The sequence below is a fragment of the Chanodichthys erythropterus genome, chromosome 10 (assembly GCF_024489055.1).
Source record: "Chanodichthys erythropterus isolate Z2021 chromosome 10, ASM2448905v1, whole genome shotgun sequence".
NCBI lineage: Eukaryota > Metazoa > Chordata > Actinopteri > Cypriniformes > Xenocyprididae > Chanodichthys > Chanodichthys erythropterus.
This window is the reverse complement of record NC_090230.1, coordinates 10,852,245-10,868,439: the sequence shown is the minus strand read 5'-3', so window position 1 is coordinate 10,868,439 and position 16,195 is coordinate 10,852,245. Positions and strand designations below refer to the sequence as shown.

At 37.0% G+C, this 16,195-nt stretch overlaps 1 protein-coding gene across 1 annotated transcript in view; it reads left to right on the top strand.

Annotated features, from left to right (window-relative positions):
* The window catches only part of si:ch211-246m6.5 (von Willebrand factor D and EGF domain-containing protein), a 99,242-nt gene that overhangs the window by 23,326 nt on the left and 59,721 nt on the right, over positions 1–16,195 (top strand). Inside the window, exons 12-14 of the mRNA XM_067398602.1 lie at positions 70–1,004; positions 6,994–7,130; positions 15,209–15,370. Of these exons, the coding sequence (XP_067254703.1) occupies positions 70–1,004; positions 6,994–7,130; positions 15,209–15,370 (1,234 nt within the window). The remainder of the gene's footprint in view (positions 1–69; positions 1,005–6,993; positions 7,131–15,208; positions 15,371–16,195) is intronic.

Below are 16,195 nucleotides of genomic sequence, written 5' to 3'. Positions count from 1 at the left end.
AGTGCTTGAGGGCTTAATTCAAAGGCTGATTTGAGACAGTCATATTTTTGTTTTATTTCTCTGTGTCAGGATCGTGCCTGGGGAGAGTCTGTTTGACAGCACGCCACCTGCCGTGGATGAGGAGATAAAGTGGAATTTCTGTGCTTGTCAAAAGGGATACAGCCTGTCCCTCCATTCAACACGCACCTCCGAAGGCCTATTAAACCCACCTCCTGTCTCCCGCTGCCTATCTCACGACAACACAGATTACACCTCCCTTTTCCCCTTCAAAGACGCCACTGCTGAGTACGTTGTTAAACCCATCTCTGCCCGTAACGTCCAGAAGCGGGAGACGTTGGCTGAAGTGTCAGGTGCTAAACTGAAGTCTCAGGTGTCCCAAAGTCAGGCAGACAACTCTCTTTCTGTAGAGGAGTTGGAACTGGACTCATTATTTAAAGTTGTCGCTCCTCACTTGAATGAATCTAAAGTGCCCTTACTAAGTTCAGGTGGAAGGCCTAAGAGACAAACCCTTGACTTTCTGCCCGTTTACACCATCCAGGCCCTAAGCCAGACCGACCTCGAAAGTTTTGCCTATTTCTTTCCAGATGACCACCGCTCTTCCAGCCGTCCAGCTGCTCACCCTTCCTGGCCGACACCTAGTGGCCTCACTTCTGCCAAAGCTTTGGAGGTCTGCCAATTGGCCTTGGCGAACTCAACTGTGGGCACGGTATGCAAGAGTCTGCTGGGTCGGCGCCTGGAAGAAGCTGTGGATCTCTGCATCCTGGATCTTCAGTTGAAAGATGATTTGGCCTGGGAGGACGCCCTCATGTCCTTCTTGGAAAATGAATGTGAGAGAAAGTGGCTGGAGAACCGGACCCATCGTTCTCAAGAAGCTTCCAGACCATTGGGGGATATTGCGACTGCCCTACGTTGTCCGAACTTCTGTAACGGGAACGGGCGATGTGAAGAGTGGGGATGTCAGTGTTATCCAGGCTACAGCTTTTACGACTGCAGTCTCACAATCAGTAAGTGATCGGTTTGACATCTGTCTGTTGCTTCAAATGTGGTCCCTAGGGATCCTCGATTATCAGAAACACTCCAGGCTTAACTATGCAAAATATCCATCAATAAGCAGCTGTATGGGGTATTACAACATGTTTTGTGTGACATACCTGCAGGGGGTTATGGAGTTTGAGTAGGGACCACAGTTGTAGATCAAAGTTGTCAAAGCTGTCTTTTTGTTTAGGTTGGCTGTGGAAAGTCTACATTTGTTCTCACTTTCAGTGAACATGGTAGAGTCTCATCCATCAATCCTTTATTGAATGTTTGAAAGTTTTCTACAAAGGATGTGTGGTCAAGAGATCAGAGGTTGTTCATTCACAGCCCAGGTTACTTTGTTAATGTAATTTCTATTAAGTATCAACTTTAAGGTGTTTTTCCTAAAGTTCTTTATAGTTGAAATGCAAATTAGGCAATTGTGGACATAAAGTAAGGGTGCAAAGACATAAAATCAAAGTCAAATGTAGTAAATCTTAATTTGGTCTTGGAAAAATTTGTTGAGAAAAGTTTCAGTTCATATTTAGATCTTTAGAATCTTGGTAGATCTGAGCATAGATTGTTGAAACTCTGGAGGAGATTATTAGTGTCTTTTTCTCAGAAAAACATCTCAGGATAGGTTTCCTTTTCCAAAATCTTGCAATATCACTTCCGGTTGAAAAAATCATATCACTTCCCATTCCTTCAGGTAAAGCGGGTGAAATGTGTCCAATACACCTAATTTTGAAGGAAATGATGAACAGATTATTTTTTTTATTTCCTCTGTAGATAACTCTAGAGCTCGAAAGTTGTGTATTGCACAAATGGCAGTTGACGTGACAAATTCAGCAATTTATCATTGCATTTACAGGCATTGTTTTTTTAAGTGGTGGACTGTCTAGTGCAATGTGATGTTGTATCTCTATGGGTCAGTACTTTCAATGCTCTTTTGGCCAAATGTGTGTGATTAAAAACCTTGTACATTGGCACAGGTACAGTGTTCACTACAATTGCTATTACCAGATGGTGGCCATGGTGGCAGAGCATTTCTGTGGCATCAGATGAATTTTTTTCCTGTGCCAGTTCTTTTCATCAAGTATGAATTTTTAGTGTCTTGTTTGTTGTACGCTTTCAGTTCCTTTTAATTATATTTGCTTTGGATGCTGTTATGTATTACTTTTCTTTACACTCCGCAAAGAATAATTTCCTGCTCCCTCAAGCATGTCTTCAAAGAAACCGCAGATGGCGTGTGTTTGTGCAAGTGTGTTTTTTATTGATAATATGAATTATTTGAATTGATGTATGGAACTCCTTACGGAACGGCAAAATTGTTGAGCATGTTTATCAACTGATTGTTTCTGGCAATAGCGGTGAGGCTCAGAAGTGCCATTAGCTTTTCCAGCCAACCTTCATATAAATGAGATATTGTTATGCAGGTATACTAACACCTGGCACTGTGCCAGACGCCCATGCCGGCTCTCTGATTAGCATTGGGATCTTCACTAAGCCGCTATTTCCCTCGACATTTTTTGCATGCACCCTGGGGCTGACTTGGTGACGAAATGGGAGTTTTAACACAAATTAGCGAGCAGATTAGGAGCGCTAGAGAGGGCTGTTTATCACAGACTGATGTTTTTCAACCTCTACGAGTGCAAGCTCTGATTTATGGTAACAGTGCTTGGATCAACGTGCAAGGTAGCACAGGGAGGACGGCTAGATAAATCTGCTTAATTGCCCAACTGATCATCGGCTGATGCCTCTTCCACATCTGGGAGCGCCATCCATTAGTATTTTTTTCTGAAGCCCATGACACATTTATGCCTAAGCCTTTTTGGTTGACTTTATTTGCACTTCATCCAGTCAAATGTGGATTTTTGCAGGTCTTCACTTTGTTTGTATCAATTTTGGACTCATGATTTGTGAATATTTATGTTAGCATGCTAACATACTATTATTTATCCCGTATGTAGTATAGTGTATATCCTATATGTAGTATAGTATACTGTGTACTGAATACTAGTTTTCTACATGCTACATTAATCAAAGTGTGCCGTATACAACAAAGTAGTGTTGTAGTTGAGACCCCCTAAACCGAGACCAAGACAAGACAAGACCAAGACTTTGGGGGGTTGAGACCAAGACAAGACCAAGACTTTGGGGGGGTTGAGACCAAGACAAGACCAAGATCAAGGCAGGTCGAGACCGAGTCAAGACCAAAACCAAATTTTTTATAGAATAATCTTTACACTGCAGAGGTGGAAAAGTTGCATCTGAATTGGTACAATTATACATAAATAATGTTGAGATAAAATTCAGTTTATTGAATATTTGTAAAAAATCATCATGCTGTTGTCCTCATATTTGTGAAAAAAGCTCTCTTTATTGTGATATTGCTTAATTATATCATATGTTAGAATATAAATATCAAGATCTTATACAAGTACTTTTTTGCAATCATATCTTGAATTTTGTGGGCATTTGTATTAATTTTGTTGAGATTTTTGACACAATCCCTTGTTGATTTCTGACCTGGCACAACAATAACAAAATGAATGAAATTAGAAATAAGTTATTGATTACTGTTGAATTAATGATGTTAATAAAGAAATCAGACAATGCAACTGAAATTTAGCGATATCCCCGCAGTTGTGGTCTTGACCAGAAATAAAATGCCAAGTCCTTTTAGTCTGAGACCAAGACAAGACCGGTCTGAGACCAAATGCGGCCGAGACCAAGACAAGACAAAAAATGGTCCAAGACCAGTCTCGAGTACTATAACACTACAACAAAGCACACTGTATTCCACAATTCATTGTGCTCAACCTGGCCTTTCAATTTCCAGAATGATGAAGGAACTGGAAGAAATTACTACTGCTACGTTTTCCATCTCTCTTTATTTGATTGGAAAGCCAAAATTTAAGACGTTTATGCACAAAGTTGAATTAATATCCTTTTTTATTTTAACTGCACTGTTTCACTTACTATATTTTTAAATAGTACACAGTACATTGTGAAATATTATTTTTGTCTAGTGTTCTTAAATTAGCCTTGTAGCACATGTGCTCTGGTACATTTGGACAATGTGACATCAAATCTGGCTCATGACGTTAACCGACCCCATTCCCCCTCTCATTTTTTATCTTTTCTTTACTATACTACACAAATATCAAAAATGGGCCCAAAATAGAATATTGTAAATGGTTGGAAACATGAATGGTATAACAGCAATAATGCAGCCCCATGACCCTTTTAAAGGGACAGTGCACCCCAAAAGGAAATTTCTGTCATTATTTATGAACTCCTGTCATTCCAAAACTGTTATTTTGAAGCACCTTTCTCTACAATGAGAGCTCAAAGTGACCACATCTTTCAAGCTAATCGAACAACAAAATAATACCGTACAGGTTTGGAATGACATGAGGGTGAGGAAATAATGACACAATTTTCATTTTTGCCTAAAAGGAGGGGGTGGGAGAGAACTTTGAGAGAACTAAAAGGATTCCATTTCAATTTTCTGCTCAGACTAGAAAACTGCACATTACCTATTCTCCTCAGTCTTGTGGCACATTTTATGCTATTACTGCCAAAATGAAGGGTGTCCAAGAATCATTTCAAAATGACGCTCTACTATTCTTTATTTCCCATAATTCCAGGTAGAGTGAAAATCAAGTCTATAGAAAAGGCAATCAGACCAGATTCAATACCTCTGCATATCTGGGTTTCATTCAATAGTGGAACAGTCTGGAAAACCTCACTATACTTCATTCAGTTGTAATATTCAGCAGTGAGGCAGGGGTCACATTCTGTAGAAAGGACGCTTGAATTCATCTCAGACTTTTTTTTTTTTTTTTACAGCAGGTTCAGTGAGTCATTCGATCGCTCCTCATTTATCATTTCTCTTCAAACATAAAGCACAAGCGTTCGCCCTTGTGGCAGAGATTAAAAACTCCTGAATATCTCTCACGCTCCCTTCCTGGCCGGTCAGGGACAGTGTGTGAATGTGTGTGTGAATGTGTGTACGTGTGTGCACACACTGCGTCAGTGCTCGAGGCTTGTCTGGTTCAGAGCAGCATTTTAGAAGCTCGGAAACAGAGTGAATCATGGGAAAGTCTGAAAATCACCTCACTGACCTGCTGAGCTGAAAATTTTTGATCTCCGAGGCGATTAGGAAGGTGTATCTGTGGCACTCCTGTAGTGAGAATTAAGCTTTTTTTTAAGGTCCTAATTTTTGGTGGTAAAGCCATAATGATCCTTGGTTGTTCATTTACTAATAACATTTTAATTGATTGCTAATGGATTTTAAATTTACATAACTATGAAACGGGTCTTGTGCAGTTTGAATATTTTTGAAAAATTACATGCACACCGTTGTGTATCTATATATCTATCTGTCTATCTATCTATATTAATATAGTAATCATTTATTTGACATATATTTATATTATAGAAATGACTAAATATGCGTACAAAATATGTTTATGAAATACATCACATGAAATAATATTTTTTATTTGATTTTATTATTTTTTATCTAACAAAACATTTAATATAAGATATTCTTCTTCAGATGTGGTTCTTTCACTGCTTGACTCACAAGTTTGTCTTCAAAAATAAAATGAACTTGATTGTCTCTGATGGTAGTATATATTTCCTAAACAGTGCTAGGGGGCGATTTGTTTTTGTAATTATTTTATTATAATTTTTTTACCAAGTGTAAAATTACACAAAATGAGACCATCTGGAGGAAGTTCTTTGATGAGGCTAAAATTCATTAGCACTAACTTCTGTGCTTAATTGTTCTTCTCTGAGGACCATTTTCTCTCATATCTCTTATTGTTTTCCTTCTCCTTTTTTAGACATTTGCCATTTCTAGCTTAGTTTAGCATACCGTCCCAGTACATTCATTTTTTGTTTGCATCTCGGATATGTGATTTAAACAGACTTCCACCCCGCGGAGATCTGAACGTGAGGTTATGCTCCACTAATAACAACACTGATTTGAAATGAGCCAAGATGGGAGCTATAATGGCATTAATCACGGGTAATGCTGCCACAGTACAGTCATTTCAGCCTGTCGCTGAAACTATATTAAATGTTGTTGTGTTTTATAAGGCCTGAGAGGCACCCAAACAAGCTTGTATTTACTCGTTTACATTATTCAAGAACTCAGTTATGGAGAACGTTATATTCCCCAGCTCTAATTATATTGTAATATTTTCCATATGTATCTGTTCTCTGTTTAATGGCAAATGCAGGCTGGCAAGGTCAGAATCCAGCAGGCTGAATTTTTAGTGATGTATTGTATAGCTTAAAGCTGGGATTGTTTGGTTTGTTTGTTAGTGGCAATGTACTTGGAAATGACTTTCGTTTTGGCGTCTTTCAAACTGCCAGTGTTGCATTTTTCCATTTGAGTCTCGTAAACTTTATTTACTGGTGGTTTTCGCAAAGGACGGGGCTTTTTTTGACAGCGCACATTTTAAAAGACTTCACATGAATTTACAATAGAGTTTCTGGGTTTAACGAGACTCCCATAGTAACTTTTCAATGAATTAACAATGAGTAGACTGCAGACTGTCATTTTTGTAGTCTCATTTGACTTTTTCTATTGACTTTTCTGTACTTGTTTTGTTTGAGGTTGGTGAGTTGAATGACAAAGGAACACATTGGATACATTTTGACATTGCCACTTAGAAAAGTGCATACTACTTCTGAAGTTCTGTTTAATCCCAAAAATGCCTACTACCAAGCAAGTGTGTATTCATGTGTGGATTCTTGAGTGGTAAAACTGCAGGGTCAAGGCCCATCCACAGGCCACACCCCTCTGACAGGCCATGCCCCTGGAGACTTACAATCAGAAATAAACTATTACTAATAATCTTCTTGATGTTATTTAAACAAACCCCTAACCATTTGATTATTTGTTCAGATTATGTCTCTGATTTTGTTTTCTCTGTTTTTTTTTTTTTTTGGTTTCCTCAGGTCAGCCAATAGAAGTCACTGATCTGGAGAATGGCGGTTTGTGTGACGTACGTGAGTTCGACTGTGACAGTGTGAGGGTTTTCGGGCTGGGTTTCATCGACTCACCTGACCTTGCATGTCTTGTGATCAGACTGAAGGTGAGACATAAGTGTGTTTATAGGCAAATTATATATATATACATATTTGTAAGCAATAAGGTATGAGATGCTGTGCTGTATTCTGAATAAGTCACAGCTGAAGGGAGTTGTTAGGCACGACTTGAAGTGGAGTACTGTACCTTATTGCTTTTATAAAACGGTTACCACACAATACAAATATTTAAGCCAAAAATATGTATCAATGCAACTTTCATGAAGTAAACTTTCTAAAACCCTTCCTTCCGCCGGAAAAATAGTCCCTGACCCTGACAGCAACAGAAGTTACATTTTCACACCATTAGATGGCGGCAAAGACTGTCTTTATGAGTGTGTCAGTCAGTAGCAAGAGTTTTATATTGAAAAGACTGAATTGTTTTGAAAACAGAACAAGATGCAATTGACAAATGCTTTGACTAGCGCTGTCAGTCACGTGAAAAACCCTTAAATGTTAAAAGGACAAGATAATATATCGGACATTTAAACTGATTTTTTTATTATGAACATAGCACTGACCTGAAGGAAAATGCTAAATCTGAATGCAGATAATAAACTCGCTCAATCGATCTTTATCTCACAATACTCTTCTACATAATACAGTGAGATTTAATGAACAATATCAATTGAGAACAAGTTTACATTGGTAAGAGTGGTTGCTAAGAGTGTTGTGTAGTGATACACAGAACTGTTGAGTGAAGCGGTCATAGCCATGTTTTATCATGAATAAAACACAGCTATTGACCAATCAGAATCAATGACAGGAACTAACCATTTTATATATGGCTAAGACCATGTTTGAATCTTCTAAGCCTGTCTTCTTTAATATTTCATCAAAGAGTCTTTATGAATCTTAGCATGGCTTTTTTTAATACCTGCTTGCCATCTGTTTGTATATTTAATTAGAAGTATGGAGGTAAAGACATAGGGGGACATGTGATGAGATAAAGAAAGCAATAAAAACAGTAATCAGTCAACACAGCAGAACACATACAAAGAAAACACAGCGCAATAAGACCAGTAAACAACATGCAATTATGTGCTATAATTATCGGCTGGTGACTCTTTTATTAAATTGTCTGTTTTACTTAAAAGTTTTATGCTCAAAGTTCATTTAATGATTTCAAATCACTGCCCTGCAGGGTTTAACCCTCATGGGTTTTGAATAATGTATGAAAAAAAAAAAAACAGACAAGGATCCCACCATGTAAATCTGAATATGTTCCCTGCATGCTTTTCTCTCATTTGAATTCTGCCGCTCAGATTTCCGAACCGACCCCTTTTCTCACTGCCTCTCTCACAGCCCCATTTGAGCAAATTGGTTGACATTCATTATTAGGGGCCAGGCACCTATTGTATCCGTTGGCGTTCTTATTATTCTGCTTCTTCCGCTCTGGAAGTCTATGGCAGCCCATAGAACCGTATGGTAAAAAGTTGTGAAATTTGGCACAGAGTTAGAGGATAGTCTGACCTTTGTCCATAGCAAATTTGGAGTCTCTAACTCAATCCCTCTAGCACCACCAGCTGTCCAAATTTGCACTTATGTTTATGTTAATAACTTCTGAACCATGAGGGTTAGAAACAAAATATTTTTTTCCTCTGATTCCTTGGGTCAAGCCAAATTGATTGCACACTATGACGTCATTTTCTGTCATGAAAATTTTTCCGCCATTTTGAATTTTCTGAAAAACCTACTTTTTCGAACTCCTCCTAGGCCATTACTCCGATTTTCACGAAAATTTAACCAGATCATCTTCAGACCATGCAGACAAAAAGTTATGGAATTCAAGTCGATTTCTAAAAGCGTTTTTGAAAACACGCGAATAAATTTTACATAGCGCTTGCGACAATAGATGTAAGGCTGTATTTCCGCAACGCTTTATTGTATTTAGACCAAACTTGGTACATGACATCACAAGCATGACCTGAGTCATCATGCAGTGTTTCGGTGCAACGCTACCTAATGGTGCGGAGATATGAAAAATGGCTGTTTTTGCCTATAATTTCTGATGGGTTTGTCCAAAAATCAAAATTAAATTTGGTCTCGTTGGATTCGGGGCATCATGCCGAGTCTAATGATAACTTTCCCATATCTGACATTTTGGCCGTCGGTCACTTTGAATTTTGTGCTAAAATGCTGTATTTTACGAACGCATTAGCGTATCGTTACGAAACTCGGTATGGGTCTTTTGGCACCATGCCCTGACAATACTCAAAAAGTTTTGGTGCAGCGCCACCTTGTGGTCAAAAGTTATAACAAAATTGACAAAAATGCTAATAACTTTTGACTATATTAACCAATTGTAATGAAACTTCCTGTCCGCCATGTTATTTTTCTTTAAAAACATACTTTTTTTAACTCCTCCTAGACCGTTGTTCCGATTTTCACCAAAATTGAACCGTATCATCTTCTGACCATGCCGACAAAAGTTATGGATTTCAAGTCGATACATCAAACCGTTTTCGTATACCGGAGCAAAGAATTTGAGGCATGATGCAAAACCCACTCTTGAAGCTGTATCTCTGAAATGCTTTGACATATTGACACCAAACTTTGCAAGTGTCATTGTCACCTCACTCTGACCATACCACAACAATTTGGACACAGCGCCACCTATTGGTTGAAAGTGGTGAACCAGTAAATCCTAATTTTTCAGCTCATTTGCCTAAAATGATCTTAATAGGTCTTTAATTGCTCACTGTTGCAGTTAGTCTGATGCTCACAGCCATGTTGGCTGGCTTCTTGTGCCGTTTTTATGCTTGGCCCCGTAATTGCTGCTTGCAGCTATATTTCTAGCTGTTTCTGTTTCTCTCAAAGAATGAAGGATCAGAGGTGAATATTGCTCTAATTTACATCTCAAACAACTGAAGCACATTTGCCTGTCCTAGTGTTTTAGCATATCTTCTGATATTTGTTTTGTTGAATTTAAAGAAAAAAGTAAACTAAAATTTAATATTTCTACATTTTTGTATTCTACACTAATATATATATATATATATATATATATATATATATATATATATATATATATATATATATATATATATATATATATATATATATATATAAATCAAAGTTGTAAATAACACAAAGATTATTGGAGTATGTTTTACAAGAAAATACTATTCCAGTATTTCTATCTAAATGTTTAATTCAATGTGTTTCTTTTCTTTCTTTGTTAATTATTTGTCATATTTTCTAGCAATTTCAGAGTGAAAATTGTAACCCCTACACAATTGTTTTTTAGTGTAATGTTGTTCCAAACCTCTATGACTTTTATTCACTTTCACAAGTCATACAGGTTGGGAACACATGAAGGTTAGTAAATTCTAAAAAAAAAAAAAAAAAAAATAGGTGAAATAATTAAGTTAAATTCAATACTAAAACTTTAGGATAGGCATATGTACTTTAGATATTTGACACCGTTTGTGTTAAAACTATACATTTTTGGGTAACACTTTACAATAAGATTCATTAATTAACATTAGTTCACTACATTAGTTAACATGAACTAATAATAAACTGCACTTCTACAGCATTTATTAATTCAATTCAATTCACATTTATTTGTATAGCGTTTTTCACAATACATATAGTTTCAAAGCAAACAGAAAAGCAAATGGAGAACAATTAGTATAGCTGCTGTTCATAACATTAACCAAAGATAGTAACTGGGTGAGTGAGTCTGAGCCCCGAACATTATCAAGAAGGCTATTCCAGAGTTTAGCCAAATGTAAAAACGCTCTTCCTTCTTTAGTGGACTTGGATATCCTGTACAACCAGAGGTCCAGAGTTTTGTGATCTTAAAGAGTGTGATTGTAGGGCGATAGAAGATCAGTTAAATACACAGGAGCTGAACCATTTAGGGCCTTACAAGTACTTTATAATTGATACTGAACTTTATAGGTAACCAGTGTTGATAAAACCGGTGTTATATGATTATAATTTTTTTTGACCTGGTAAGAACTCTAGCAGCTGTATTTTGGACTAATTATAGCTTATTTATTGAGGATGCAGCGATGTTCCTGAGGTGGTAGAAGGCTGTTTTTGTAACATATGAAATATGAATTTGCTGTCTAATATAACACCAAGGTCTTTAACTGTAGAGGATGAAGTTACAGTACATCCTTCTAAATGCAAATTGTAGTCTAAGAGATTCTATGTGAAGGTTTTTGGTCCAATAAGTAATACCTCAGTCTTATCTGAATTTAATAGAAGAAAATAGTCATCCAGTGTTTTGTATCTTTAAAACAGTCTGTCAATTTGGATAATTTAGAGATTTCATCTGGTCATAATGAAATATATAACTGAGTATCATTGGCATAGCAGTGGAAACTTCTTTTGATCTTAGATTTTTCCCCGTTTAAATATACAAAATGGTAATGGTCTGAAAGGTACGATCTAAACCACCTCAATGCCTGTCCCTGAATACCAGTGTAATATTGTAGTCAGTCTAAGAGTATATTATGATCTATATAGTGTCGAACGCAGCACTGAGATCAAGTAAAACTAGTATTGAGATACAGCTTTGGTCAGAAGCTAGAAGTCAGTCATTTGTAATTTTAACGAGCGCAGTTTCTTTGCTATGATGAGGCCTGGATCCTTACTGAAATTTTTCATAGATATCATTTTTTTTGCAAGAAAGAGCACAAATTGAGCCGACACAACATTTTCTAGTATTTTAGACATAAATGGAAGATTTGAAATGGGTCTGTAATTTGCTGATACATTTGGATCTAATTGTGGTTTCTGAATGAGAGGCTTAATAAATGCCAGCTTGAACGGTCTTGCGACATGACCTAGAGATAAAAATGAGTTCATAATATTGAGAAGAGGCTCTTCTGTTACAGGTAACAACTTTTTCAGTAGTTTAGTGGGTATTGGATCTAATAAACATGTTGTTGGTTTAAATGCACTAAGCTTATATTGTCCCGTCCTTTAGTTGTAAAGCACTGCAACTGTTCTTGAGGGGCCATAATTGAGTCTGAATAATAAAACACTGTCAAAGGTTGTACATTTACAATTGTATTTCTGATGCTTTCAAACCTTGGATTAGATGGATGAGATGGATGAGATGAGATGAGATGAGATGAGATGCTCGGCCCTGGCTGCTTTTAGAGCCTTTTTATAATGAGAATTGCTGTCTTTCCATGCAATTCTATAGACTAGTTTGTCTCCACTTGTGCTCTAGAATACGAGTGTCTCTCTTTATGGCGTGAGTAATACTGTTGTACCATGGTGCAGTACTTTTCTCTCCAACTTTTTTTAATCTGATGGTACTAGAGAAAATGGTGCCCATACTGCTGGTCATTTCCTCAAGTTCATTTGGGTATATATAATATATCTGTAGGATTGATTACATGTGATATAATTAAATCTAGTGTTTGATTAAAGGATGAGTGGGTCTAGTGATGTTTTGCTTGACCCCAAAGGAGTTTAGTAAATCTGTAAACACAGCCCCTAATGCATCATTTGTATTGTTTACATGATTATTAAAATATCCAACAATCAGCATTTTGTAGACGCTGACTGAGAGACAATGATGAAGTCTGAGAGAAAATCTGCAAACTCTTTAGGAAGTCAGCATAGGGCCCTGGAGGCCTAAAAATGGTAACCAAAGCAAGAGATAGAAGGGACTTTTTTCTTATATCTGAGTAACATTTAGCATAAGCACTTCAAATGAATTAAACGTGTCCTGTTTTCTGAGTAACATTAAGAAAATTTCTATATATAGTTGCAATACCACTGTCACGACCAATCAGATGGGGCTCGTGCTTATATCAGTAGCCTGGTGGACTGGACTCATTAAGACTGAAATAATCATTTGGTTTAAGCCAGGTTTCAGTAAGGCAAAGTACATCAAAACGATTATCTGTTATCATTTCATTTACAATAACTGCCTTTGGTGTCAGCGATCTAATGTTTAGGAGCCCTATCTTTAGAAATTGTTTTTGTAAAAAGGTTTAAACACTATCAGATTTTTTCTAAATCCTATATATTTATTGTTTGACCTCAATATTCAGGGAATAGACTGTACTACACATATTTCTATCAATTAAGTGGGTGATTAAATCACAGACTGTGATTTGAGGTTTGACTTACAAGTCATACGGTGCGTAGAGTTTTGGAGATGTAGTCTGACAGAAGATCCGCTCTGATTCTGCTGGGGTGCAGACCATCAGCACGGAGGAGCCTAGGTCGCTCCCAGAAAAGATTCCATTTATTTACAAAGAGCAGCTTCTGTTCATTACACTAAAACATTAACCATTCATTTACAGTAAAGCAGATTATCTACTGAACCTTTCGCGTCCTCGTCAGTATGTTGGAAGCAGACCGGACACAATGATCCTCATTGTGGGCAATGTGTTTATTAATTTTTGTTAACATTAAAGGGTTAGTCCACCCAAAAATGAAAATTCTGTCATTTATTACTCACCCTCATGCCGTTCCATACCCGTAAGACCTTCGTTAATCTTCAGAACACAAATTAAGATATTTTTGTTGAAATCCGATGGCTCCGTGAGGCCTCCATAGGGAGCAATGACACTCTCTCAAGATCCATAAAGGTACTAAAAACATATTTAAATCGGTTCATGTCAGTACAGTGGTTCAATATTAATATTATAAAGCGACAAGAATATTTTTGGAGCACCAAAAAAACAAAATAAGGACTTATATAGTGATGGTCGATTTCAAAACACTGCTTCAGGAAGCATCGGATCATAAATGAATCAGTGTGTCGAATCTGCAGTTCGGAGTGCCAAAGTCACGTGATTTCAGCCGTTGGCAGTTTGACCCGCGATCTGAATCATGATTCGATACACTGATTCATTTGTGCTCTTATGCTTCCTGAAGCAGTGTTTTGAAATCGGTCATCACTAAATAAGTCCTTATTTTGATTTTGTTTTGGCGCACCAAAAATATTCTTGTCGCTTTATAATATTAATATTGAACCACTGAACTCACATGAACCGATTTAAATATGTTTTTAGTACCTTTATGGATCTTGAGAGAGGAAGTGTCATTGCTCCCTATATGGAGGCCTCACGGAGCCATCGGATTTCAACTAAAATATCTTAATTTGCGTTCCGAAGATTAACAAAGGTTTTACGGGTGTGGAACGGCATGAGGGTGAGTAATAAATGACAGAATTTTCATTTTTGGGTGAACTAACTAACTAACTAACATTATTAAAATCAAGAGTTGTATTTGTTAACATTAGTTAATGCACTGTAAAGTAACATGAACAAACAATAAAGAGAGAACACTTACACAAAACAATGTTACACTTCAGATACGTAACAAGCAGTTTGACAAATACAGTAACAAATGTATTGCTCTTGATTCGTTCATGTTAGTTAATGCATTAACTAATGTTAACAAATTTAACAAACTTTATTGTAACAAATGCACATGTAAGACTTTTAATATACAGTATTTTAAATGTACCAAATTGCAACTTCATCATTACAAATGTGTCACTTCAAACATATTTAAAGACATGACATGCAAGTTTCAATAGAAACAACATGAAATTGTATTATAGTTTACCATGAATGCTTGTCAGTACATTTGGCATTAAAATTAAAAGGGATAGCCAAAACTGAAAATTCTGTCATCAATAACTTACCCTCAAGTTGTTCCAGACCTGTATGAATTATTTTCTTCTGCTAAACATAAAAGATTGGTTACCAAAATTCTTCAAAATCTCTTCTTTTGTGTTCAGCAGAAGAAAGAAACTCGGGTACAACTTGAGGGTAAGTAAATGATGACAGAATTTTCATTTTTGGGTAAACTATCCCTTTAAGACATTATAAATATTTACTTAAGTAGTGTACTTACTTAAATGGGTCAAAAAAGCACTCTAATGTTCAGCTAATTGCTTTTAGTATCAGTTTAAACTAGAATGCATTTCAACTTTATTGTAATACTAAATAACATGCAATTAAGTGTCCAAAACCATTAAAAGAACATCGTTAAGTGTGAAATAAATATAAAGTCTATTATTTCAGCAGTATGTTATGTTAAAATGTACATCTTTTTTCTCAGAAAAATTAATAATTTTTCGTTGATGTTGTTTAAGCACATGAATGGAGTTTGGATCCCTGAAGAGGAAGGGACAACCAAAGCATCCTTCCTGAGCTCCAAAGCCGTGGACTGCTCCGTCCCACGACTCGGCAACATGGCCGTGGACGCGGTGGACTTCACAGCCAGCGAGCAGCCCTATGCTAGATGGGAGATTAAGGTACCTGTCCATCAATCTCAGGGACAGGGATCTGTCCGAGGGTTTGTGTGATTGATTTTCCACTGCAATTTTTTGCAGTGACTGAATGAATCAAAATGTCATCGGTCTGATAAAAGCAGGCCATCTTTTTTGAAACTTTCCATTGTGATTGAAAGATGAAGCGTTACCTTCTCTGTATTGGTGAAATGTAATTACGCACGAAGTCTCCTTCACAGTTGTGGGTTTTAACGCTTAAAATCAGCCTGAATTTATGCCGGCCGCACGCGCTGTTTGAGGCTAAGCTAAATGATGCGTACCCGGGCACTTTAAAATGTTATATCTCGTCGAAATCATCAAGCCATGAGATGGAGGAGAGCTCTTCTGTTCTGAATGACAGCCATAAAGGCAACACAATCATTTTAATCATTTTTATGCTTTGACAGCCCATATAGGAAACCAATTTTACTTTGTTTAAGTATACGGCTAGCATAAACATTAAAAAGTTCGTAAACTCAATTCAGGTCTTGTGATCATTGACCTCATCGCTTGCTCCCAAAGTGGGCCTTGATCTATGTGTGTGTGTGTGTGTGTGTGTGTTAATGAGTGTGTTTACTGATGTAAAAAATGGATAGTCCGTGATGAGGAATCATTAACATAAATTTCAATGTTCAAAGAGCCACAGGGTGTCTCTGAAGGTCAAAGCAAAGACGAATCCATGAGGTAATACATCTCGAAATCCACCTAAACTCCTGCCTGCATTAATCTCAAAGGCTTGTGGGATTAACACTCACTGAGGGGTTGAAAAATTAACTTCACTTTTGGATTTACACAAACTAGTGCTGCTAA